The sequence below is a fragment of the Geotrypetes seraphini genome, chromosome 12 (assembly GCF_902459505.1).
Source record: "Geotrypetes seraphini chromosome 12, aGeoSer1.1, whole genome shotgun sequence".
In the NCBI taxonomy this organism is placed as follows: Eukaryota; Metazoa; Chordata; class Amphibia; order Gymnophiona; family Dermophiidae; genus Geotrypetes; species Geotrypetes seraphini.
The window spans coordinates 91,011,025-91,038,569 of NC_047095.1; the positions used below are offsets into that span (position 1 = coordinate 91,011,025).

At 47.0% G+C, this 27,545-nt stretch overlaps 1 protein-coding gene across 4 annotated transcripts in view; it reads right to left on the reverse strand.

Moving 5' to 3' along the window:
• RC3H1 (ring finger and CCCH-type domains 1) overlaps positions 1-27,545 on the reverse strand; it is a 446,950-nt gene that overhangs the window by 320,036 nt on the left and 99,369 nt on the right. For all 4 annotated transcript variants that reach the window (XM_033915444.1, XM_033915446.1, XM_033915443.1 and 1 more), the window contains exons 3-5: positions 21,285-21,405; positions 5,622-5,861; positions 5,367-5,542 (exon numbers count right to left, since the gene is read on the reverse strand). In XM_033915444.1, the coding sequence (XP_033771335.1) occupies positions 5,367-5,542; positions 5,622-5,861; positions 21,285-21,405 (537 nt within the window). The remainder of the gene's footprint in view (positions 1-5,366; positions 5,543-5,621; positions 5,862-21,284; positions 21,406-27,545) is intronic.

Consider the following 27,545-nt stretch of genomic DNA (forward strand, 5'->3'; position numbering starts at 1 on the left):
GTATGAACCAAGGACCAAGTGGCAGCTTTAAAAATCTCCTCAATCGGTGTCAATCTGAGGAAAGCTACAGAGGCTGCCATTGCTCTGACCTTATGGGCTGTGACTTTACTGTGAAGGGGCAATCCAGCCTGGGTATAGCAGAAAGAGATACAAGCCGCCATCCAGTTGGAGATGGTGCGCTTAGAGATAGGGCATCCCAACTTGTTTGGATCAAAGGAGATGAAAAGTTGAAGAGCAGTTCTGTGAGGCTTGGTGCGTTCCAGGTAGAAAGCCAAAGCACGCTTACAGTCCAGAGTGTGAAGAGCTGATTCTCCAGGATGAGAATGCGGCTTCGGAAAAAACACAGGAAGAACAATGGATTGATTCAGATGAAATTCCGAGACCACCTTGGGGAGGAATTTGGGATGAGTGCGAAGGACCACCTTGTCATGATGAAACACTGTAAAGGGCGAATCTGCAACCAACGCTTGAAGTTCACTCACTCGACGGGCAGAAGTGAGGCCAATGAGAAGCACCACTTTCCAAGTGAGAAATTTCAGAGGAGCCTTGTTAAGAGGTTCAAATGGAGACTTCATAAGTTGAGAAAGAACAACATTGAGGTCCCAAACCACCGGAAGCGGTTTGAGGGGAGGATTGACATGGAAAAGTCCTTTCATGAATCTGGAAACCACAGGATGTGCAGAGAGAGGTTTCCCCTGAAGAGGCTGGTGAAAAGCAGCAATTGCACTAAGATGGACTCTGATCGATGTAGACTTGACACCAGAATGAGACAGGTGCAAAAGGTAGTCCAAAACAGAGTTCAAGGAGGCATGTTAAGGTTCCTTGTGATGAGAAAAACACCAAGTAGAGAATCTAGTCCATTTCTGGGAATAGCATTGTCTAGTAGCAGGCTTCCTTGAAGCTTCCAAAACATCCCGCATGGCTGGTGAAAACTGAAGGGAAGTTACGCTGAGAGGAACTAAGCTGTCAGGTGTAGCGACTGCAGGTTGGGATGAAGCAGAGATCCCTGATGCTGCGTAAGCAGAGATGGAAACATTGGTAGAAGGAAGGGCTCCCTGCTGCTGAGTTGCAGAAGAAGGGAGTACCAAGGTTGCCTGGGCCACAGAGGAGCAATCAGAATCATGGTGGCCCGGTCGGACTTGAGCTTGACCAGAGTCTTTTGAATGAGAGGAAACTGAGGAAACGCATACAGAAAAAGATTCCCCCAGTCCAGAAGAAAAGCATCTGCCTCGAGACGATGAGGAGTGTAGATCCTGGAGCAGAACTGAGGCAGTTTGAAGTTGTGGGGAGCTGCAAAGAGGTCTATTTGAGGCTTTCCCCACAGGGAGAAGATTTGATGAAGGGGCGTGGAATGGAGAGTCCCCTCTTGAGGCTGTAGAAGACGACTCAAGTTGTCCGCCAAGGCATTGTCCGCCCCCTGAATGTAGACAGCTTTGAGGAAGGCGTTGTGCCGAATCGCCCAATCCCAAACTTTCAGAGCTTCCTGACAGAGGGAGGCCGATCCCGTGCCTCCCTGTTTGTTGACATAATACATGGCGACCTGATTGTCCGTACGAATGAGGACCACCATGTCGTGAAGTAGATGCTGAAAAGCAATGAGAGCATTGAAAATCGCCCTGAGTTCCAGGAGATTGATATGGCACAGACGATCTGCACTTGTCCATTAGCCCTGGGAGCGGAGCACGTCCAGATGAGCCCCCCAAGCATAGGTCGAGGAGTTGGTCATGAGGACCTTCTGATGGGTAGGCATGTGAAACAGCAAACCTCTGGAAAGATTGGAAGAGAGCATTCACCAGCGAAGCGACTGCAGCAGAGCAGGAGTGACCTGAATGTGACGAGTCAGAGGGTCGGAGATCTGCGACCATTGAGAAGCTAGGGTCCACTGAGGAATCCGCAGGTGAAGTCTGGAAAAAGGAGCATTTGTGAACCGTAGAGGCCATGAGGCCCAGGAGCACCATCATGTGTCTCGCCGAGATGGACGGGCGAGAAGAGACCGAGTGACAAAGATGAAGAAGAGCCGCAAGGTGCTGAGGAGGAAGGAACGCTCTGATTTGAATAGTATCAAGAACAGCTCCGATGAAGGGGAGAGTCTGTGAAGGTTGAAAATGGGATTTGGGAAAGTTGATCTCGAATCCCAGACTCTGTAGAATTCAGATTGTCCTCTGAGTGGCCCGGGCGGCCCCCTGAGACGTGGAATCCTTGATGAGCCAGTCATCGAGGTAGGGAAACACCTGCAGACCATGGTTCCTGAGTGCTGCGGCCACCACAACCAGGCACTTGGTGAAGACTCTGGGAGATGAAGCTAAGCCGAAAGGAAGCACTCTGTACTGAAGATGAAGGTGTCCCACCCAAAATCTGAGGGATTGACGGGAGGCCGGATGGATGGGAATATGAGTGTAGGCCTCCTTGAGATCCAGGAAGCATAGCCAGTCGTTCTGCTCGAGGAGGGGATAGAGAGAAGCCAGGGTCAACATGCGAAACTTCTCCCTGACCAGGAACTTGTTGAACACCCTGAGGTCCAAAATAGGATGCAGGTCGCCCGTCTTCTTCGGAACAAGGAAGTACCGGGAGTAAAAACCTCTGTTCTGTTGGTCCACAGGGACTGGCTCGATGGCACGAAGCCAGAGCAAAGCCTGAGCTTCCTGAAGAAGGGCAGTCTGGGTTAAGTTGGAAGGATACTCTCTTGGAGGATGTTCCGGAGGAACATGATGGAACTGAAGAGAGTATCCCTCTCTTATGATGGAAAGGACCCAGAGGTCAGTGGTAATAGTCGTCCATCGATGGTAAAAATGATGGAGACAACCTCCGATGGGAAAAATCGGGGAGGGCAGAACGATGGAAGTTATGCTCCCTACGAGACAGTCAAAAAGGCTGGGGAGCCTTGGGGACAGCAGAAGGTTGAGACTTTTGTTGGAGCTTCTGCTGATGCTGCCTCTTCACTGGCGGTCGAATGGCGGGGGCCTGCTTCGGCGGGTAGCGCCTTTGATAAATCATATGAGGACGAGACGGACGAGAGATGGCAGGCTTGGGCTTCTGGCGGAGGATAGACTGAAAAGATTTTTCATGTTTGGATAGCTTCTCCGTTGCCGCCTCGATGGACTCGTCGAAAAGCTCCGCTCCCGCAAAGGGAACGTTCGCCAGCCTGTCCTGGAGATTTGGGTCCACATCAATGGTGCGAAGCCACGCCAAGCGTCTCATGGCCACTGAACAGGCCGCCGCTCTGGCCGAGAGCTCAAAAGTGTCGTAAGACGATTGCATCATCTGCAGGCAGAGTTGGGACAATGATGCCAGCACCTCCGAGTACTCGAAGCGAGCCTGAGAATCCAGATAGGGTAAAAACTTTTGAAGAATGGAGAGAAAAAACTCAAAGTAGGTTGCAAAATGAAAGCTGTAATTGAGGACTCGAGAAGCCATCATCGAGTTCTGGTAGATGCGCCTACCAAATATGTCCATGGTTTTGCCCTTCCGGCCAGGAGTGGAAGCATAGACCTGGGAGGGATGAGACCGCTTCAGAGAGGATTCAACCAAGAGAGACTGGTGCGAGAGCTGTGCCCCGTCGACGCCCTTATGGTGCACCGTGCGGTATCGAGCATCCAACTTCCCCGGGACCGCCGGGATGGAGTACGAGGTCTCGAAGCATCTCTTGAAAGTCTAGTCCAGAAGCTTGTGTAGAGGTAGGCGTAGAGACTCGGCAGGAGGTTGAGGAAGATGCATCGTCTCCAGATACTCCTTCGAGAACTTGGAACCCGAATCCAGGGTGATATCCAGATCCACCACCATCTGTCTCAGGAAGGATGAGAATGACAGCTGGTCCGCCAGAGCCGGGCCTCGAGGCGGGCTCGAAGACGATGAGGTGGCCTGGTCCGCTGATGCCGAGGGCCGGCACGGAGAGAACGAACCCCCGCAGTCCTCGAGTTCCGGCATAGGAGGATGGGGGAGAGTATTCCGGAGAAAATTCCCGGAAAGGTTGCTTCCGACGAGGCGAGGCGTGTCTCGATGAATGCCTCGATGAATGCTTCGATGAGTGCCTCGATCGACGACCAGAGCTGTGTCGAGAAGCAGGCCTCGAGCGACGCCCAGCGAGTCAGCCACCAAGTAGATGGAACTGGAGGCTGTGGATCGAAGCATCAGAGGCTGAGACGAGGCCCCCCGAGGCGCTCTCCAAGGTTCGAGGCCCGGCATCGCGGAGGAAGGGTCCGGACCAGGCAAGCCATGGATCAAGGGTATCGGTTCCAAAGGTGGCATGGGCAAAGCCCCCTCTCCTTGCGAGACATGCTCCGAAGCCAGACCAGACACTCGCCGAGACTCTGCTCCCAGCAACGAGAGTGTGCGCCGAGGAGGCACCGGAGGCGGCTCGACCTCACGGGAGGCTTCCGCGTGCCCCGGCTGGATCTGGGAGAGAAGCGTCGGCCCAATTTTGGTAAAGAGCTCGACAAATCGCTTCTCCATCAGGGCGTGGAACGACGCCGGCAAAGAGGGATCCGCATCAGCAATGGGACCTCCCGCACGGACATTGGGGGGTCTGGCAGGAGGGGTTGGGTACCCTCCTGCCGGCAATCTTTGGGGGGGGCCTACCAGCAGGAAGGGTTGAGCACCTTCCTGCCGGCGATCGTGGGGTTCTGTCAGCAGGAGGGGTTGGGCACCATTCTGCCGTGGTCGGAGGGGAGGAGGAGGGGAGACTGGTGGCCGTAGCCACTATACTAATTGCAGCAGGGAGATCCCTTGCTGCGATTAAGTATAGATGGCCTACATTGTAAGCGTCTCCCACTCTACTAGAGAGATGCAAAGGGCCGCCTAAGGCTACCGCCTAGCCTTAGGCGAGCTTAGGCGGGCTTCCCTAGGCTCCCGGAGGCACCTTCAATATAGGCGGCTTGCCTGGGGAGCATTTTTTTAGAAAACGTGCCTCCCGATTGGCTGATTAGACAGCTGTAGGACGCCTACAGCTGCCTACAATCGGGATGCACTTTGCAGAATCCGTGCCCAAGGGCCTTATTTATTGATGACTTTTCCCAAACAAAGAGTGAAGAAGCTTAATGAATCAGAACCTTAAGATTTTTTTTTTTTTAAACCCTTTAAAGTAATGCAAATCACAGAAGAGGCAAAGAGTCAGCAAATATGGCTGGGGGATAAAATGTTAGTTATTACTCATAGAGACATTATCCACCAATGAAAAATAAATGAAAAAGTAGCAAACACCAAAAGAAATCCACATGCATGATCAAATCCTTTCCTTGAAAACTCTAAAAGAATCACCCAACTCAAAATATAACATCAGTCTGTAACTCACTTTATCAGCTTGACATCAGAGAACTTGCTTATGTTACACTCACAAAGTAGCATCATAATTTCTCCTACTTAACACATACCTTGAAACAGGAGGCTCTGTAAAGGAGTTGGACAACATGCCCAATGCTAGTCTTAGAAGCTTGAGGAAACCGTGGCTCCAGTCTCTGGACCACAAAAAGAACCAACACTTTCCGAGACAATGCAGATCCATCCTCCAGAGCCAGCAGAACTAACTTCAAGGCTTCTTCTTGCATTGCTGAAATATAATAAAGTAACATTTAGCATAATCCAGAGGAAAAGAGCAAAGTGACAACTCTGACTCAAAAGACAGATACCTGGCCCGAGGAACTGGCAGCCCCGGGCCCTTACAGCCGCCCAGAGGTTTGAGGAGAGTTGCTGAGGATTCTGGTGCTGAAGGATGAGCTCTGTGACTGTTCTTTCACCCAATGAGCGTGCAGCACGCATGGCACGGATCCGCCCTTCTTCCTCCACCAGTTGACAGTGGACCAATGTCACTAGTTTCCGCTGCATGGGACGACTTAGCACACTTTGAATAGTGCTGTTCAATCCCACACCTAAGAAATTGAAAAAGAAAAAAACTTGGTAAGATCAAATAGTCCTCAATTGTTTTAATTTTAAAAAAAAGTTGTTTTAGTAAGATTGCCTATGCAGCCTCAAATAAACTGACAGTAGACTAACACTATACCTAAGACTTTATTATTAATAATAATAATAATAATAACAACTTTATTTTTATATACTGCAGTACCACAACAGTTCAGAGCGGTTTACAAAGGAAGAGACTGTACACAGACAGCGAAGTTACATATAAGATATTCAGATTAGCTTAGCAAGTCGGGAATAGTCAGGTATATCCAGAGGCATATCAGAGATACAGGGCAGGGATACAAGGCAGGAAGGGAGTCAGATAAATTTATCAAAGAGATAGGTTTTAATTTATTTCCTGAAAGTTTGGTAGGAGGATGAATTTGAAATGAGGGTGGTTAGACATTTAGTAGGCAGATGATAATAATTTAAGCTTAATGAAACTAATCATTGTGCTTTCCCAACCACAAAATGTTTGTTTTGTTGATATTTAACTTCAACAGATGTGACAAAACCCAACCTTTAAATTTGTTGATACAATTTATTACGGTTTGGGAAGAATGACCAAGATTGCCAGTGATCTGGTACCAAAACAAGTATATCAGCAGCACAGAAGAAAAGGGATTGTCCTTCCTCCAAAAGGTAGCCCAAAGAGCTCATAAAACCATTAAACAAGATAACATGATAAAGGCAAACCTGGAACACTCCACAGGGAGGTTGCCAGGAAAAAAAATGCACTCTTCTATATATAACAGGAATATTTGTGGTGCATCAATAATTTCTGAAATCAACTGAGTACTACACCAGTGGTATCCATTTAACTCAGCTTAGCAATCAATAATGTGTGATCAAAAGCACTGCACAAACCAGAGGATTGGGAACTGATGATGTCACACAAGGAGCTTCCGCAGATGTTAATCAGTCTAACATTTGGTATTAGCAGAAATAAGACTTGAAACCCTGATATCAGTGGCAACAGTTCCTACACCATGCAGCTCAAATTTGCAGTCACATGATGCAGCGAGAACACAGCCCTTGTACTTGTAAAATAATGATGGTAGGTCAAGATGGGTGGAGGTGAAGTTGCACATAGGGTAGAGGTAGGACTGTGTGAGTGACTAACTCTTCCTGGTTGGTGAAAGCTAGCTGTGGGGAGGGAATGGGCTGAGGAGGCAGCTGATTGGCATCCTGGGCTGGGAAAGAGGATGAGGGGGGGTCTATTTACAGGAGCAAGTTGATAGTAGGATAGGGAGGGAAAATGATAGAGAAGAAAAGAATTAAAGAGCAAAACTGAGTGATAAATAAGATGACTGGGAGGAGGAAGAGTGCAGGATAGAGTGCACAAGATCAGGTAATGACAGAATAGGAAAATAAGAATTTAAGAGAACAGGTGAAGAGGAGGGCAGCTATCTATGTATTCAGCCAGTTTCCTGCATCAGTGTATTAAGGGAATGATTTACTAAGCTTTCTTTTCCTTTAGAAATGGAACAGGAAAACAGGAGCTACAGCAGATCTTTCTCTCTCACCTCAACCTCACCCACCTCTTCTACTTGTGAGAGTCAATGTACCTGATACAGTACACTCTTAACCAGAACGCTCAAGGAACCAGAAAAAAAAATCCAAGAAATACTGTAAAACTTTAAATGAAAATAAAATCATTACTTATTATTATTATTTAAATTGCATTCAAGTACTCAAGCATTTTCCCTGTCTGTCCAGGTGGGTTCACAATCTATCTAATGTACCTGGGGCAGAAATTTAAGTGTAAACTTGGCACAGCACGCCACACCTGAGTAGGCCCTTGCTTTGCTTGCCACATGTCTGAAAGTTTGTCTGGAACAGTTTATGGAATGGCATAGTATGGGGTATAGTATTAGTTAAGCCTATTTTTAATAATAACTCTCCAGCAACTAGAAACTACATTTATCCGGCATCTATCAATCCCCATGGGTGCCAGTTAACTAAGAGTGTACTATATATGAAAATAAAATATACAAAGCAAAAAAAGGGAAAGGTACAGAATTTCAGGAGAGTCAGTCCACAATATAAGGAGGACTTGTACCACAATTCAAAAGAAACATTCACATAGAAATTGGCTAAACAGTGGCCACTTAAATCTTCTTAGTGCATACAGTACACTGGTAATTCCTTCTAAAATCACCAGGAGGATCAGTCATTTTCATGCTTTATAATTTCTCTCTTCATGTAGAATATTGATTTCTGGTTGTTTGTGTTAATTTTGTTTAAACTTAACAAAAAAAAAAAAAAAAAAAGGAGAGACTCTAGCGAGATTCAGAAAATAGATTTAACCTGAATGTTCCCTCCCCCAACTTATTCTTCCTCTCTCCCTGCCCTTTCTTTCTCCCTGCCTCCCTTTCTTTTTCCTCTCTTCATGCCCCCTTTCTTTCTTTCTGTTTCCCTTCTTTCCTTCTGTCTCCCTGCCCTCCCCCAAGCCATTGTCGCCGCCATCAGGTAACAGGCCCCAAAGCCGCCACCTCCCAAAGCTCTCCCTGCATCGGGCCGACCAGCATTCCTCTCCCCAAAATCAATTCTGCTGGAGAGGAAGTTCCGGGCCAACCAGGCATTGATTGGCTGGCCCAGAACTTCCTCTCTGACATCAGAATTGAAGTTGGGGAGAGGAAGGCTGATCGGCCCAGTAGATCGCCAAGACAAAGTGAGTATCACAGAGCCCGGGATGGGCTCCGCGATCGACTCACTTTGTCTTGACGATTGACCTATTGGGCACCCCTGATCTAATGCATCCAAAAGTTGTTTACATAAGAACAGTCAGACCAGTGGCCCATCTTGCCCAGCAGTCCGCTCACTCGGCGGCCCTTTGATCAAAGACCAGCGCACTAATTGAAACTAGCCCTACCAGCGTAAGTCCTTGTTCAGCAGGAACTTGTCTGACTGTCTTGAATCCTTGGAGAGTGTTTTCCCCTATAACAGGCTCCAGGAGAGCGTTCCAGTTTTCCACCACTCTGGGTGAAGAAGAACTTCCTTACGTTTGTACGGAATCTATCCTCTTTCAACTTTAAAGAGTGCCCTCTCGTTCTCCATACCTTGGAGAGGGTGAACAACCTGTCCTTATCTCCTAAGTCTATCCCCTTCAGTACCTTGAATGTTTCGATCATGTCCCCTCTCAATCTCCTCTGTTTAAGGGAGAAGAGGCCCAGTTTCTCTAATCTTACGCTGTACGGCAGCTCCTCCAACCCCTTAACCATCTTAGTCGCTCTTCTTTGGACCCTTTTGATTAGTGCCGTGTCCTTCTTCATGTACGGCGATCAGAGCTGCATGCAGTACTCCAGGTGAGGGCGCACCATGACCCGATACAGCGGCTTGATAACCTTCTCCGATCTGTTCGTGATACCCTTCTTTATCATTCCTAGCGTTCTGTTCGCTCTTTTCGCCGCCGCCACACATTGTGCATTCGGCTTCATCGACTTGTCGATCAGAACTCCCAAGTCCCTTTCCTGAGAGGTCTCTCCAAGTACCGCCCCGGACATCCTGTATTCGTGCATGAGATTTTTGTTACCGACCTGCATTACTTTACACTTATCCACGTTGAACCTCATCTGCCATGTCGATGCCCATTCTTTGAGCCTGATTATGTCACGTTGTAGATCTTCGCAATCCCCTGCGTCTTCACTACTCTGAATAATTTCATATCGTCCGCAAATTTAATCACCTCGCTCGTCGTACCTATGTCCAGATCATTTATAAAGATGTTGAAAAGCACGGGCCCAAGCTCCGAGCCCTGCGGCACCCCACTGGTGACGCTCTTCCAGTCCAAATATTGTCCATTTACCCTCTCTCTCTGTTTCCTATGCTCCAGCAGTTTTTAATCCATGTGGGTATTTCACCCTCGATTCCATGGCTTGCAATTTTCCGAAGTAGTCGTTCATGCGAAACCTTGTTGAACGCTTTCTGAAAATCCAGATATACAATGCTGACTGAGTCGCCCTTGTCAATCTGCCTGTTTATTCTCTCAAAGATTAGATTTTTTTGGAATCAGCTTCAAGAGGTATAGAAAGTGTCTCTGCCATGTCTTTTAAAACTTTTGAAAAAGAAGACTTATCAATTCGTTGAGAAGGTTCTTGAGAAGATGGAAGTTGAGAGTCTTCATCTGAAGAGACATCCTCATCAGACAGAATAGGCTCTTCAGAATCACCCCAGAGGTCCGAGTCTCAAGTGAGTGGAATACAGTGTTGAGCACTGGGTGTCGATGATTCCTTATGTTTCATCTTCCTCAAAGCCTTACCCGATTTGACCAACATCATCTCGGGAGATGTCTCGGAAGGAGAATGGTGCCAAGCTGTCTCTGACATCAAGCGTTTCGCCCAACTCAGACGGCACCGAGGAAGATTTTTGCAATGTCGATACCGAGTCTGCAACTTTCGGTGCTGATATGGAAGACTCAGACCGGAGTGTCGCCATAACAGGGAGTAAGAGCTGTAACTGCTCCCTTACCTCCTCTTGCAGCAGTTGTTGAATTTGCTGCCTGAGGTCGGGCATCAATACCGCTGGGTTTTTTTACCGGTATGGTTGGTGCTGATCTGCGATGAGGAGGCCAATGTCGAGGCACTCATCGATATAGGAGCCAATTGTTTCTTGGGTCTCCTCGAGGTCTGCAGTACTTGGCTCACTGCTGAAGTGATCTGGGAGCCCGAAGTGGTGGGGGAAGGCTTCTTAGCTGGCTTACCCACTGCATGCGACACTAAAGATGAACCGTCGGCGCTGGTGTCGAATCACCCTCCATAGCGGAACCGAAGAGGAGACGCTGTTGAATCAGACTATTTAAGGGTCCTTTTCTGGATTGAGGAACAACACGTGCGTGATTCAGCCCTATACTCCAGCCCCAAACACTGGAAGCACCAGTGATGCGGATCTGTAATGGAAACAGGGCGAGCACATCGCCCGCTCTTCTTAAAACCTGTCTGAGGCCTTTTGTTCTTCATATCCTGCTTATATTACTGCAGTGCTCTACTAGTGGGCTTACCAGCAAAAACACTTTCCCATCTACAAGGTGTGCAAAATGCCGCAATCCAACTTCTAAAAAACTTGGGCTTCCATGACCATGTCACTCTTTCATTAACATCCATGCACTGGCAGCCTATCCAAAAACGATGTGCCTTTAAAGCCTTAGTGCTAGCTTTCAAGACTTTCCACAAAATGACACCAAACTACATAGCATCAAAACTACAAGATCCCAAACAGAAAAACGACTGGTCCTGCCACCAGGATGCTCACTCACATCTGAGACAGCCTGAAAGCGCTCATATTCTCATTACATACCCAGAATGTGGCACATCATCCCCCCATCCATTAGATCACTAGACAGTCTTTGGAATTTCAGAAAAGCCGTGAAAACCTTCCTCTTTACAAACCCAGCTCCTTGAAGACCCACGTCTACACCCCGGACGGATGGAATCCCAAAGACACCACCTAATATACCAAACGGAATCTCGCTAAAACTCGCAGGCCACCACAAATATAACCTGAATTACTACCACATTCTCTGCACCCACCTGCAAAGAAAAGCTATTTCACCTCCAAGTATATCTACACTGAAAATGCTGCAATTTAAACCACCTTAAGTCCACTAAGTCTGTATTTGTAAGTCTGCATGTTTTGTCTATACTGTAACTGCTGTAATCTAAACCCCTTTGTCCATACTATAAATGCTGTAAAGTCTGTATTGTCTCATTAAAATTTGTCCTACTCATATTATGAATGTACTCCTGTAACCCGTTCTGGAATCCTTTGGGAGGATGGGCTAATAAATAAATAAAATATATCCTGGGGAGCACCTCTGGGGATACTTGGGAGAAACTAGGGACCTTCTTCCTAATTCCGGTGGCAGGAAGACTTCTAAAGGAAGAGATGGTATTTGACTTTCTCTTGGATAGATATCTAATGCTGTACTGAAAGAGTGAAACCACTCTTTAGTATTTTAAAAAGCAAATCTTTAGGGTGCCGCTCTCCAAATGTGGAATCCAAACCAAGATATATGAAAGCACTGTCAAGGTGACGTCAGTAGATCAGTGTTTCACATCTCGGTCCTGGAGTCCCCCCTTGCCAGTCAGGTTTTCAGAATGTCCATAATAAATATGCATGAAAGAATTTTGTATATAATGGAGGCAGTGTATACAAATCAAGTTTATTCATATTCATTGTGGATATCCTGAAAACCTGACTGGCAAGGACCGAGTTCAGAAACACTGCAGGAGATCATTTAAAGACAGTATGGGAGACAGAACAATGGCAGAAAATGCATCACAGCTGCAGTCAGTGAAGCTAATTCCACCATTAGATACTCCAATAGGAGTTGAAACTCGTTTAGAGGGACTTGTTTAAAGCAGTCAGGAAAATTAGGGTCATCCTGAGAAACAGGATAGAGCCAAGACATAGCCCTGGATACCCGGAGCCCTGCATCTGTAGAGTTCCATTGCAAAGAAATGAGTTCATGGACAACACTCTGGGCAGTTTCCTGGTGCTAGTTATGTTAGGATTAGAGGCTGCACACACTTGGGGGTCCAAGGAAGATATATTCAGGACTTGCAAGGTCTTTACAATAAAGAAAGGTAATTCTCCTCCCTATAGAAAATCTGTTTCGCTGTAAGATCATTTGCCTCCTCAGAAGCAATCTCACCCTCCTCAAGCCCTCAGGTCCCACCGAACACTGCAAGAGCTCTGATTTCAGATATTCAAATGTGGGAGAAATAAAGAAACCACAGACCCTACCTGAGACCCCTCATCCACACATTTCCTAAAGGGGTCCAATAGGCCCAACTGTTAAGCCAGAAGGGACTCTGAGAAGCTTTGCTGCTGCTGAGACAATGATATTGATAGTGATATTTGGGTAACTTTATTCTTTATTTGTATTGTATATTAGGATATATTATGATATTATTATATGCAGGAAAATGAAATTATTGAATGATATTTAGGTTACCTGTATAGATAATAGTGTAATATGTGGAATATCTTTTGTTCTTTCATTTGTATGACACTGTTTTTGATTAAAAATCTATAAAGAATTAAAAAAAAGATAAAGGCAGCTCAGTTGGCTGAGAAGAGCACTTCATCAGGTAGGCCTGGCAAAGGAGAAGAATAAACTCCAGAAATAAGGACTGTAACACAGCAGGAGTCTCAGAACTATGATCAGCTGACTGAGACTGAAGTCAAAGGGTTGTCTAACATTACCACTAGAATCTGTCACCAAATGGCCATGGCAGACTGAGAAACCATTTCTTCCTTTCAAAAAATAGGCTTATGCTAGACCCAAAACTTCATATATTTAAATTAAATTGAATTGAATTAACGACTTAGGATCTCAAGTGCACGCAGTTGTGAGCTAGTAGAACTCGCAAAATAGTTGGGAGCCAAGACGAGTTCTACTAGCTCACAACTGATATTAAAAATAACCATGAGTTAAAATAGCTCACTGATGTTAAAAATAACCACGAGGCTTCCAATGGAGAAATTTAAAGGCACACTCACCCAAATGTAGAGAAATGGTCCAAGATACCCTTGCCATCCAAATCCAAGCTGACAGCTTGCAGCTTACCCCTTACATACCCAAAGAAGCCACCAAGGCAGAAAACTGTCAAATTCAAGCCTTTCTTTCTTTCTTTTTAATCTGTGAGGAGGAAAACTAGAGGTATTGGAAGGGCAGTGGGGAGGGAGGGTCCTAGCACCAAAAGGTGTACCCCAAATGTCAGCACTAGGCAACCTAAGCAAACCCAAGCTCTACTTAACTGAGCTACCCAGAACAGGAGCGAGCCGAGAGCTTGTGAGAAGCTGTCCCTTCACCTGCTAGAGACAGAGAATACCGACTACCGTCCTGTATCAGAGAACTGTCAGCACTGTCAGATCTGTCTACACCTGCTGGTAAATGGACACAAACTATAAGTCTCTGGATTCATCTGGGCTCTTTCCATCCAAATTTCTCATTCTTTATCAATGGATTAACAACTGCTGGTTTGATCTTTTCAGGATGCACTTCCTCCAATAAGTTGAATGCAATTATAGATATGCCCAATGCATGCAAAATTTCAGCATGCACTTTTGGGCACCTTGAGTGTATAACAAAGTTGTGTTTGGATTTTGAACAGTTTCTTTTGAGAGAAGTAGTATAATGCAGAGGTTCTCAACATGTGGTATGCGAACCCCAGGGGGTACACGGCGCTGTAAGTCTCCCACCCTCCTTCTGCCATCGCATATCTTCCTTTTGCCACCATTGTTTTCTCTCCCCAACTCTCCCGGACTAGCAGCGGCAGCTCACTGTGCTTTTAACTTCCACACATAGCAATACCAAGGTACCTGGTGGTCCAGCAGGAGTTTTTGTGGCAGGAGTGTGGCCCTCTCACTCCTACCTCCTTGAGGTTGCCTTCCAAAAAGCAATGTTACTTACTGTAACAGTTGTTATCCAGGAACAGCAGGCAGCTATTCTCACTAGTGGGTGACGTCATCCAACAGAGCCCGGATGCAGATGTCTCACAAGCATACCTGCTTGTAGAAACTTTAGAAGTTTCCAGTCGCCCGCACCACGCATGCGCGAGTGCCTTCCCGCCCGATGCACCGGGCGCGTCTCCTCAGTTCAGATAGCTAGCAGAGAAGCCAGGGGAGGTGGGTGGGACATGAGAATAGCTGCCTGCTGTCTCTGGATAACAACTGTTATGGTAAGTAACATTGCTTTATCCCAGGACAAGCAGGCAAGTATTCTCACTAGTGGGTGACCTCCAAGCTAACCTCAATGGGATGGTGGGAGAGTTGGCAACTTAGGAGAATAAATTTTGTAATACTGTTTGGCCAAACTGTCCATCCCGTCTGGAGAAAGTATCCAGACAATAATGAGAGGTGAAGGTATGAACCGAGGACCAAGTGGCAGCCTTACAAATCTCCTCAATCGGTGTCGATCTGAGGAAGGCTAGAGAGGCCGCCATTGCTCTGACCTTATGGGCTGTGACTTTACAGGGAAGGGGTAATCCAGCCTGGGCATAGCAGAAAGAGATGCAAGCCGCCATCCAGATGGAGATGGTACGCTTCGAGACAGGGCGTCCCAACTTGTTCGGATCAAAGGAGACGAAAAGTTGAGGAGCAGTTCTGTGTGGTTTGGTGCGATCCAAGTAGAAAGCCAAAGCACGTTTACAGTCCAGAGTGTGAAGAGCTGATTCTCCAGGATGAAAATGAGGCTTTGGAAAAAACACAGGAAGAACTATGGATTGGTTGAGATGAAATTCAGAGACCACTTTAGGCAGGTGCGGAGTGCGGAGGACCACCTTGTCATGATGGAATACTGTGAAAGACGGATCCGCCACTAAGACCTGAAGCTCACTGACTCGGCGAGCAGAAGTGAGGGCAACAAGAAAAACCACTTTCCAAGTGAGAAACTTCAGCGGAGCCTTGGTGAGAGGCTCAAAAGGAGGCTTCATAAGATGTGAAAGGACAACATTGAGGTCCCAAACCACTGGAGGAGGTTTGAGAGGAGGATGACATGGAAAAGTCCTTTCATAAATCTGGAAACCACAGGATGAGCCGAGAGAGGTTTCCCTTGCAGATGCTGATGGAAAGCCGCAATTGCACTCAGATGGACACGTATCGATGTAGATTTGAGGCCAGAATGAGATAGGTGCAGAAGAAAGTCCAATACAGAAGATAGGGAGGCTCATTGAGGCTCCTTACGATTAGAAACACACCAGGTCCACAGTTCTTCAACCGCCGGTCCGCGGACCGGTGCCGGTCCGCAAAAAAATGTTGCCGGTCCGCGAAGGATTCGAGTCCCCAGCCACAGCAAAAAGTGCCGGCGTCAACTGACGTGCAACTTCTTGTTGCCGTCGCTATGCCGACACTCCTGCCTTCCACTTCCTACTCTTGCCACGTATGTCTCCGCACCCCCAGACAAGCAGGGGCAGCTTTGTGTGCTTTTAACTTCGGCACACAGCTGCCCCTAGGCAGTATTTTAGCGCGGTTTCATGAGGCAGCCTCGGGGCCTTTGATAGGCCGGCCCATATCGCATCATCAAAGCGGGCCGGCCTACCAAAGGCCCCGAGTCTGCCTCATGAAACCGCAGCTAAAATACCGCTTAGGGGCAGCTGTGTGCCGAAGTTAATAGCACACAGAGCTGCCGCTAGCCTACATAGAGGAAACATTTGCTGGAGAGGGAAGGAAGTAGGGGTGTTCCTGGACAAGGGAGGGGACAGGGCTACTGCTGACAGGGGAGAAGGGAAAGGGAAGGGACGAGAGTTACTGTTGGATAAGAGGAGGAGGAAAGGGAGAAGGGGTGCTACTGGACAAGGGAGGGGAAAGGGCTACTGCTGACAGGGGAGAAGGGAAAGGGAAGGGAGGAGAGTTACTGTTGGATAAGAGGAGGAGGAAAGGGAGAAGGGGTACTCCTGGACAAGGGAGGGGAAGGGGCTACTGCTGACAGGGGAGAAGGGGAAGGGATGAGAATTACTGTTGGATAAGAGGAGGAGGAAAGGGAGAAGGGGTACTCCTGGACAAGGGAGGGGAAGGGGTTACTGCTGACAGGGGAGAAGGGGAAGGGATGAGAATTACTGTTGGATAAGAGGAGGAGGAAAGGGAGAAGGGGTACTCCTGGACAAGGGAGGGGAAGGGGCTACTGCTGACAGGGGAGAAGGGGAAGGGATGAGAATTACTGTTGGATAAGGGGAGGAAAAAAGGGAGAAGATACTGCTGGACAGGGGAGGAGAAACATTGGAAGGAAACAGCTGGCAGTGAGATTAGAGGAGGGGAAGGAGTCAGGATGGAATGGAGAGATCAGATGAGGGAAAGGGGAGAGACAGAGGAATAACAAAGTAGAAAGAGATTGATGCTGGGAAGGGGGATCAGATGAAAAATAAGGAAAGAGGGACAAAGATGCTAGATCTGGTGTAGGAGAGAGGGGCATAGAAAGAACGCACATACCATATGGAAGGGGGAGGGGTAGAGGGCAGACAGTGGATGGAAGAGACAGATGCTGGATGGAAGAGAGTGAAAAGAAGATGAAAGCAGAAACCAGAGACGACAAAAGGTAGAAAAAAATAATTTTATTTCTATCTTGTGATTAGAGTTGATGTTAGACATAACTGGGGAGTGCAAAGCCCAGGCAGTGCGTCTTTAGCTTCCAGCTGGCTTAGGGCTCTCTCTGACCAGGAGGCAGTTGCCCTAGTTTCACTCCCCTAACACCATTCCTGCCATGTGTGACTGTGGTATTCTGTTAGCATGATATTTGTGTAGCATTCTGTAATAATTTGGCTTATTCAGTTTTCTTGATAGTAGAGGGGATATATGTGAAGGGGAGGGGAGACGGGGGTATTGTTGATCCTTGCCCTGTATTATTTATATTTATAAAATGACAATTGTACAGAATATTGTTTCTTTTTATACTTTAATAAAATATGTTCAATATAAAATCATAACTATTTGAGGCTTGTGCAGATGGGATCAGATGGTTAATGGGACCGAGCTCGCGGAGATGGGGCGGCAATGGGGTTTTTAAAAATTTCAGACTTATTAGTTTGCCGGTCCACGAAATAATTATTTTATTTCCGCCGGTCCATAGGTGTAAAAAGGTTGAAGAACACTGATCTAGTCCATTTTTGGGAGTAGCATTGTCTAGTAGCAGGCTTCCGGTAAGCCTCCAACACATCCCTCACCGCTTTGGAAAACTGGAGAGGAGTTACGTTGAGAGGAACCAAGCTGTCAGGTGGAGAGACGGCAGGTTGGGATGGAGCAGAGATCCTTGATGCTGAGTAAGCAGAGAAGGACACACTGGAAGAAGGAATGGCTCCCTGCTGCTGAGTTGAAGTAGAAGGGAGTACCAAAGCTGTCTGGGCCACCAAGGAGCTATCAGAATCATGGTGGCATGGTCGGACTTCAGCTTGACCAGAGTCTTTTGAATGAGAGGAAACGGAGGAAACGCATATAGAAAGAGATTCCTCCAGTCCAGCCTCGAGGCGATGAGAAGTGTAGATCCTGGAGCAGAATTGAGGCAGTTTGAAGTTGTGGGTAGCCGCAAAGAGGTCTATCTGAGGCGCCCCCACTGAGAGAAGATCTGATGAAGGGGCTTGGAATGGAGGGTCCATTCGTGAGGCTGTAGGAGACAACTTAAGTTGTCCGCCAAGGCATTGTCCGCCCCCTGAATGTAGACAGCTTTGAAGAAGGTATTGTAGCGAATCGCCCAATCCCAGACTCTGAGAGCTTCCTGGCAGAGGGAGGCCGATCCCGTGCCTCCCTGCTTGTTGACATAATACATAGCGACCTGGTTGTCCGTGCGAATGAGGACCACCAGGTCATGAAGCAGATGTTGAAAAGCTTGAAGAGCATTGAAAATCGCCCTGAGTTCCAGGAGATTGATATGGCACAGCCGGTCCGCACTGGTCCTTGAGTGCGAAGACCATCCAGATGAGCTCCCCATGCATAGGTCGAAGAATCGGTCATGAGAACCTTTTGGTGGGGAGGAGTGTGAAACAGCAAACCTCTGGAAAGATTTGAAGAGATCATCCACCAATGCAGAGGCTGCTGAAGAGCAGGAGTGACCAGGATGTGACGAGTCAAAGGATCGGACACCTGTGTCCATTGAGAAGCCAGGGTCCACTGAGGAATTCTGAGGTGAAGTCTGGCAAAAGAAGTCACATAAACCGTAGAGGCCATGTGGCTCAGGAGAACCATCATGTGTCTCGCTGAGATGGACTGGCGAGAAGACACTGAGTGACAGAGATGAAGAAGAGCTTCCGAATGCTGTGGAGGAAGGAATGCTCTGAGTTGGATAGTATCCAGAACCGCCCCGATGAAGGGAAGAGACTGGGTAGGTTGCAGATGAGATATTGGGAAGTTGATCTCAAACCCCGGACTTTGCAGGAACCAGATAGTCCTTTGGGTCGCCAAGATGACCCCTGGAGCCGAGGCAGCTTCGATGAGCCAGTCTTCGAGGTATGGAAACACCTGAAGACCAAGCTTCCGGAGTGCAGAGGCCACCACCACCAGACACTTGGTGAAAACTCTGGGAGACGAGGACAGGCCGAAAGGAAGCACTCGATACTGCAGATGCAGATGTCCCACCCGAAATCTGAGGAATTTGCGAGAGGCCGGATGAATGGGAATGTGAGTGTAGGCCTCTTTTAGATCCAAAGAGCATAACCAGTCGTTCTGTTCGAGAAGGGGGTAGAGAGAAGCTAGGGTCAGCATGCGAAATCTTTCCTTGACCAGGAACTTGTTGAGCACCCAGAGGTCCAGAATAGGACGCAGGTCTCCCTTCTTCTTCAGAACAAGGAAGTACCGGAAGTAGAACCCCCGGTTGTGTTGGTCCACAGGGACCGGCTCGACGGCCTAAAGCCGGAGCAAAGCCTGAGCTACCTGAAGAAGAAGGGCGGTCTGGGTCAAGTTGGAAGGATACTCTCTGGGAGGATGGTCCGGGGGGACCCAATGGAACTGAATAGAGTATCCCACCCTTACGATAGAGAGGACCCAGAGAGCGGTGGGAACAGCCATCCATCGATGGTAAAAATGATGTAGACGACCCCCTACGGGAAAAGGAGGGAAGGGCAGAACGGTGGAAGTTATGCCCTTCACGAGACAGTGAAAAAGGCTGAGGAGCCGTGGGGACGGCAGAAGGCTGAGGCTTCTGCTAAGGCTTCTGCAGGTGCTGTCCCTTAACAGGCTGATGGATGGTAGGCGCCTGTCTCGGTGGATAACGCCACTGACAGAATAAAGGTGAGGAATGAGCAAGAGCAGGCTTGGGCTTCGGACGTAGAATGGACTGGAATGAGTTCTCAAGGTCCGACAGCTTCTTGGTGGCCGCCTCGATGAACTCGTCAAAGAGGTCGGCTCCCGCACACGGGACCTAGGCAAGCCGGTCCTGGAGATTCAGGTCCATAGCAATGGCCGCAGCCAGGCGTCACATGGCCACCGAACAAGCGGCAGCCCTTGCAGCGAGTTCAAAGGCGTCGTAAGACGACTGCATCATCTGCAGGCGACGTTGGGACGAGGCCAGAACCTCCTGGTATTTGAAGCGAGCCTGAGAGTCCCCATAGGGCAGAAAAATCTGCAGGACTGAGAAAGAACTCGAATTAGGTGGCAAAATGAAAACTATAGGACCCGAGATGCCATCATCGAGTTCTGGTAGATGCGCCTACCAAATCTGTCCATGGTCCTGCCCTCCCGGCCAGGTGGAACGGTGGCATAGACCTGGGAGGGGTGAGACCACTGCAAGGCGGACTCAACCAAGAGCGACGGATGAGAAAGCTGGGCACCATCGAAGCCCTTATGGTGCACCGTGCGGAACCTAGCATCCAACTTCCCGGGCACAGCTGGAATGGAGTAAGGCGTCTCAAAACATCTCATGAAAGTCTGGTCGAGAAGCTCAGGCAGAGGAAGCTTGAGAGACTCAGCAGGAGGTTGAGGGAGATGCATCGTCTCCAGATACCCCTTGGAGAACTTGGAATCCAAGTCCAGGTTAATGTCCAGATCAACAACCAGCTGCCGAAGGTAAAAAGCTGGTCAGCCAGCGCAGTGCTTCGAGAAGGACTCGAAGAAGTCGAGGCCTCAGGCTCCACCGAGACTGGGGATCGGCAAGGGAAGAAAAATCCCACTGGGTCCTCGAGCTCCGGCAGAGGAGGCCGTGACGAATCTAGTGGAGAATACTCGAGGAAAGGCTGCTTGCGGCGAGGCGAGGCATGCCTCGAGGAAGGCCTCGAAGAATGCCTCGAACGATGACCAGAACTGTGTCTGGAAGCAGACCTCGACCGTCGAGGCAAGCGTGGCGTCGAGGCGTCCAGCGAGTGAATAGAGCTAGAAGCGGTGGATCGAAGCAGAGGTGGTTGGACAGAAGCACCTCGAGGCACCCGCCAATCCTCGAGGCTCGGCATTGAGGGCAACGGATCCGGAGGAGGCCCTCGCAAAGACTCTGCTCCTTGCATCGAGGGAAACGGATCCAACGGCGGCACTCGCAAAGACTCTGCTCCTAGCATCGAGTGAATCGTGCAATGAATGCTTCGATGCCAGACCAGACACTCGCAGAGCTTGTCCTGGGATAATAGATGCTCTCTCGCAGCTGCTCGCAGCATTTCCTGTAGTACTGTGAGCTACCGTGAGAGGTCTCGACAGCCATTTTAAAAGGCAACTGCGAGGAAGCAGGAGCGAAAGGAGGGAGATTAAAGGACTAGGAGCGCAATATCATCAGGCAGCCTCAGAGCCTTTGTGGTTATCATCATTATGTATTGTTAATAAGATTATATTGTATGTATATGAAAAATGAATGGAAGAAATTGCATTACAATTAGTACTATTATTATGGGGGTAATGGGACGGGGTCTAGGGTGGAGCTAGGGGGGGTTACTCAGTTGATATTTGTTAGACTTAGGGTTGAAGTTGAGAAACACATCTCTTACCTCGTGCACTGCTAAGTGGTTTGAGGTACAATGCTAATTCTTCCACACATTTCTTGGCTTCTTCATAGTGTTTGGTGTCTTCAATCCCACTGCACAACATGATGGACTGCTGCTCAGGAACCTGTCCAAGAAATGCCAAAATAGGTGATTTATAATAATAATAATAATAATTTTATTCTTATATACCGCCAAAGCTGTAGTAGTTCAAGGCGGTTTACAATAAGAGGAGCTGGACAATCAGCGAAGATAGGTACAAAGTAAGGTTTTAAAATACATGAAGTGGATACAGGGATAAGAGGGCTGGAACATCCTGCAAACAATCAGCGAGAATAGGTGTACTGGACAGACATCAATACATACCATCTGCATCATCTCCCTCCTCCACCAACACATAACTCAAACACTGCAAACACAACACAAAACTCAAACACTGCAAACACCAACACATGTACTCAAACACTGCAAACACAAGCACAGATGCACAAAGCTCTGTTAACCCAGTAAAAAATACTGGGTTGAGAGCAATTTACTTTTACCAGGCTATGCTCACACAAATATGCATACTATTTGTGCAGAGTAGCTTGGTAAAAGAGGGCAGAACTGTGCCTGGTGCCTGCTCAGAAGAGTAATCACTAGGCACTGCTCCTCCTCTTGCCTACAGCGCTGTTCTCCCCCCTCTGTCCAGCTGATGGTGGCTCCAGAGTCATAATCAGTTGAGAGCCAGCAGAGGGGAGAACAGCAGCTATCGGCTCAGCTGATTCATGATTTCCCCTGCTGGTTCTGGAGCCACTATCAGCTGATCGGGATTCTGGAGTGGCAGACCCAGGTGGTCTATATAATTATCTGTCCTTGCCAGTTGTTATATATCGGCAAAACAAAAGTAATGCTACAAAACAGAATTATAGAGCATCATAGCTGCATTTTAAGAAACATTACATTGGCACGTTGATCCAACATTGGATCAGTGCTGGACATGGTATAGACATTAAGTTTTTTTTGCCATTAAACATTTGCCCAGTAGGTGGCGTGGATGCAATATAAATCTCTAATTGTTACAATGGTAACAGATATTTATTTATGAATTTAATACTATTAATCCTTATGTTTTAAATGCAGAACTTGAATTAAGGGGTCCTTTTATTAATAATAATAATAACTTTATTCTTCTATACTGCCAGTCGTGCACTAACCAATTTAGCATACACTAAAGATTAGCGCACGCTAAATGCTAAGGCACCCATAGAATATAATGGATGCCTAACCATTTAGCACGTCTTAATAAAAGGACCCCTAAATGTTTTTTTGTAATGAGTAATTACAGTATGTTATCTTTAGTTAGCCATCATTTTATTTTCTGCCTTACACTTTATTATTCAACTATCATGCCTTTGTTTTCATTACAATGCAATAGCCATGCATTTTAATTTTCATATCTGTGCAATTACGTTTGTTTGCTATTTGCAATTTATATTTCAATTTTATGTAATTTATTTCCCCCACAATGGTTGGGCTTCCACGGCTATCACTAGGCGATTATTCTCTTCAGTGCATTTTTTGGCATATTTCAGCATCACATAAATGATGTCATCACATTTTACGTTGTTTTCTTATTGTATCTCATTTTCATGCCTTTATACTCCTTAATTGAATTTTTTTTTCTTTGCTTTTGGCATCATGCTTTTATTAAAAAAAAAAAAAAAAATTTTGTTCTTTTGTCTCTTGTTTTCATTCGTCAGTTTAACACACTGACATTATCACATATTTACGTCGTTTCTCACCTGAAGTTTCAGTACATCCTACTATGTTCTGCAGTGCGGTGCAGTAGTTTTGATCATTTATTCGTTTTTGAGCATCTCACACATTTGAATTGTGAGTACCCTTTTCAATCTCTGTACTTAGGCTTTCTGGCACTTCATTTCTACATGCTTTTGGCTGCTGGATTTCTAGTAGAGAATGGCATGGGGACCGTTTACCGCAGTAAACTGCGGGCCACTGCAGTAAATCCGCAGGAATGGAGACATTTGCAACTGGTTTATTGCAGGAATGAGGACAAGACCTTTCACCGCCCCGCGGGAATGGGAACAAGACCTTTTACCGCCCCATGGGAACAGTGAAAAGTTTTACTCTTGAAGTAAAAAAAACTGTGCCCATGTCAGACTCGGCATCTTCTCCCCAGCTCCTCTTGTGCCTATTTTACCTTCAGGAGCCAGCCATGCCACGATGAAGACAGAAGGAACCTAAAACCAAAGCCTGAGATCAATGTGATTTGAAGAATAAAATTACCAAACAAAAAGAAAAAAAAAAAAAGATTTTATATTTTATGATTAGAATATTTCAGATTTGAAATATGCATCCTGCTAGAGAGCACAGTTACTTACCATTAACAGGTGTTATCCAGTGACAGCAGGCAGCTATTCTCACATATGGGTGACGTCATCGACGGAGCCCGGATGCGGAAGCCTCGCATGCAGACTTGCTTGTAGAAACTAGAAGTTTGAGTCGACCGCACCGCACAAGCACCTTCCCGTACAGCGTAGGGCGCGTCTCCTCAGTTCAGATAGCTAGCAGAGAAGCCCACCAGGGGAGGTGGGAGGGTTGTGAGAATAGCTGCCTGCTGTCCCTAGATAACTACCTGTTACGATAAGTAACTGTGCTTTATCCCAGGACAAGCAGGCAGCCTATTCTCACATATGGGTGACCTCCAAGCTAACCAGAATGGGATGGTGGGAGTGTTGGCAATTTAGGAGAATAAATTTTGTAATATTGTCTGGCCAAACTGGCCATCCCGTCTGGAGAAAACATCTAGACAATAGTGAGAAGTGAAAGTATGAACCGATGACCAAGTAGCAGCCTTGCAAATTTCCTCAATAGGTGTAGATCTGAGGAAAGCTACTGAAGCTGCCATTGCTCTGACTTTATGGGCTCTGACTCTACTGTGCAAGGGTAATCTAGCCTGGGCATAGCAGAATGAAATACAAGCAGCCATCCAGTTGGAGATGGTACACTTAGAGATCGAAGGAGACAAAAAGTTGAGGAGTAGATCTGTGTGGTTTGGTGCGTTCAAAATAAAAGGCCAAAGCACATTTACAGTCCAGAGTATGAAGAGCTGATTTTCCAGGATGAGAATGAGGCTTTGGGAAGAACACTGGAAGAATAATAGATTGGTTGAAATTCTGAAACCACTTTAGGGATGAATTTAGGATGAGTACGGAGGGCCACCTTGTCATGATGGAGCACAGTGAAAGGTGGATCAGCAACTAAAGCTTGCAGCTCACTGACTCTTCGAGCAGAAGTGAGGGCAATGAGAAACACCACTTTCCAAGTGAGATACTTCAGATGAGCCATAGACATTGGTTCAAATGGAGGCTTCATCAATGGAGCAAGGACAACATTGAGGTCCCAAACCACAGGAGGCGGTTTGAGAGGAGGTTTGACATTGAAAAGTGCTTTCATGAATCTGGAAACCACTGGATGAGCAGAGAGGGGTTTCCCTTCAATAGGCTGATGGAAAGCCGTAATTGCACTGAGATGGACTCGGATTGATGTAGACTTGAGGCCAGAAGTGGATAAGTGCAAAAGGTAATCCAAAACAGAAGATAAGGAGGAATGTTGAGGCTCCTTATCATGAGAAAAACACCACGTAGAAAATCTAGTCCATTTTTGGTGATAGCATTGTCTAGTGGTAGGCTTCCTAGAAGCTTCTAAAACATCTCTTACAGATTGAGAAGACTGAACACGAGTTATGTTGAAAGGTACCAAGCTGTCAGGTGTAGCGACTGCAGGTTGGGATGAAGCAGAGATCTTTGACTCTGTGTAGAAGCAGCCAATGCCACCAAAGAATGGATAGGACTGGAGGCTGTGGATCGAAGCTCTAGAGGCTTGATGGAGGAACCTTGATGCACTCCCAAAGACTCTACTCCTTGTATGGAGTGTGAGGATTCCTGCCGAAGCACTTGCAAAGAATTTGCTCCTTGCTTCACGTGCTTAGATGCAAGACCAGACATTCGCAGAGACTCTGCTCCCTGCATAGAGTGTGTAGACTCAGACTGAGGCATAGGAAGAGGCTCGACCTCGTGGAAGTCTGCAGAATGCCCAGGCTGGATTAGAGTAGCTAGCTTCGGTCCCATTTTGGTGAGGAACTGAAGAAATTGCTGCTCTAACATGGTCTGGAAAGAAGCCGGCAAAGATGGATCCGCGTCTGAAACCGGACCACCTGCCTTGGCTGGAGGTTCCACCAAGGCAGTGGAAATGTGCTTCGACTTAGAAGTCTTAGGCACCTTAAGCACTACCGGTGGAACTGTCTGCTGAGCTATCTGACCTGAGGAAACAGGGGAAGATATAGCAGACATCATCGAGGAAAGAGCCGCTTCAAACGAAGGTCTGATGAGGTTCGAAGTCGAAGCAGTGGAGGCAGGAGGGCCCTCGGTCGAAGGCGAGACCGAGGTGGGCTTCGAAGTCGAAGACATGGACTAATCCATCTGGAAGAGCTTCTCCATCAAAAGTTGACGACGTTTAAAGGCTCGAGATTGAAGAGTAGCACAGCATTCGCATGACTTCGGATGATGTTGTGGCCCAAGGCACTTGGTGTGAGGGTCCGAGAGAGAAATCGAACGTTGACACTGGCTACACTTCTTGAAGCCTGTCGCTGGCCGGGACATAGAAGGAAAAAGAGCCGCTGCAAGGTCGAAGCCCCTGGGCTGCGGCCGAGCGGTCTGCCCCGACAGCCGAACGGAAGAACTGAAATTTATTTTTTTTAAAACTCGAAATAAAATAAAGAACGTATGGACAGCAATTCATGAAGAAAAAAAACACAAACCGCGGTGTAGAGAAGGCATGAAGTGAAAAGTTAAATGCAGAGTCAAAGACAGACTTCTCGGCTCCGCGGAAAACAGAACTGAGGAGACGCGCCCTATGCTGGGCGGGAAGGCACTCGCGCATGCGCAGTGCGGTCAACTAAAAACTTCTAGTTTCTACAAGCAAGTTGATGATGCCATCCATATGTGAGAATAGGCTGCCTGCTTGTCCTGGGATAACTGATATTAGACATAACTGGGGACTGCAAAGTCCAGACTGTGCTTCTTTAGCTTCCAGCTCTCTGACCAGGGGGCAGTTGCCCTAGTTGCACTCCCCTAACATTATTCTTGCCATGTGTGACTAAAGTATTCTATTAGCTTGATTTTTCTATGTAGCATTCTGTAGTAATTTGGTTTGTTCAGTTTTCACAATAGTGAAATGGATATTTGTGAAAGGGAGGGGAGATGGGTTTTGTTGAACCTTGCTCTGTTTTATTTGTGTTTATAAAATGACAATTGTCAGAGGAAAAGCTTCCACCCACACACACGTGACTGCAGGGCAGCACAGGCAGGCTTCGTTAGCATCAGTTTCTTTTCTAAAGCGCTAAGGTAAAGGGGAGGGAGGGAGGGAGATAGATTTAGCCGGAGGGAGGGAGGGGACTGTGCGCCTTCCCCCCCTTTAAGTTTCTTTACGTTGCGAAGGTAAGGGGGAGGGAAGGAGATTCTCGGGCCGCTGAAGAGCAGTGAGGTGGCGAGAGGGAAGGGTGGATGCTGCAGGGACGGGGCGGTGAAGGAGGACGGCGGGGAGGGAATGACGGGGCAGTGAAGGGGATGGTGGTCCGGTGACGGGGCAGTGATGGGGACAGATGTTTTCCCCGTGTCATTCTCTAATAGAACTTAACGGTATTGCGGTATATAAACTGTTATTATTATTATTATTAATTCCTAGTAGTCGGCTTCTCCACAGAACTGTTGCGTCTTTTGGTTTTTGTGTCTGCTTTTTACTTTTAACTATAATGTCTTTGAAATTAGGTTTTTTGTTTTTTTTTATAGTTCACATGGCATAACTTTTATGTAATAATTTTTGCCATCATTATAGAGTCAGTTTTACTTTCACTTTCTGTTACAATTCAGATGCTGTTTCTATATTGTTTTATTGAACCTTTCCGCTGTTTTAACCCTTGTTTGTAGTCTCAACATGTTTTATACTTAAACTTTTTACATATGTATTATATTACTCTTCATGTAGATGTGTTCATATTAATTATTCTAATGTAGATATCTCTTCCGCTATTACACTCACTTCTTAATACAATGATATTGTATATTCACAATTGACTAACATGTTTTATACTTAAACTTTTTACATATGTATTATATTACTCTTCATGTAGATGTCTTTTTTTTGTTCATATTAATTATTCTGATGTAGATATCTCTTCCGCTATTACACTCACTTCTTAATACA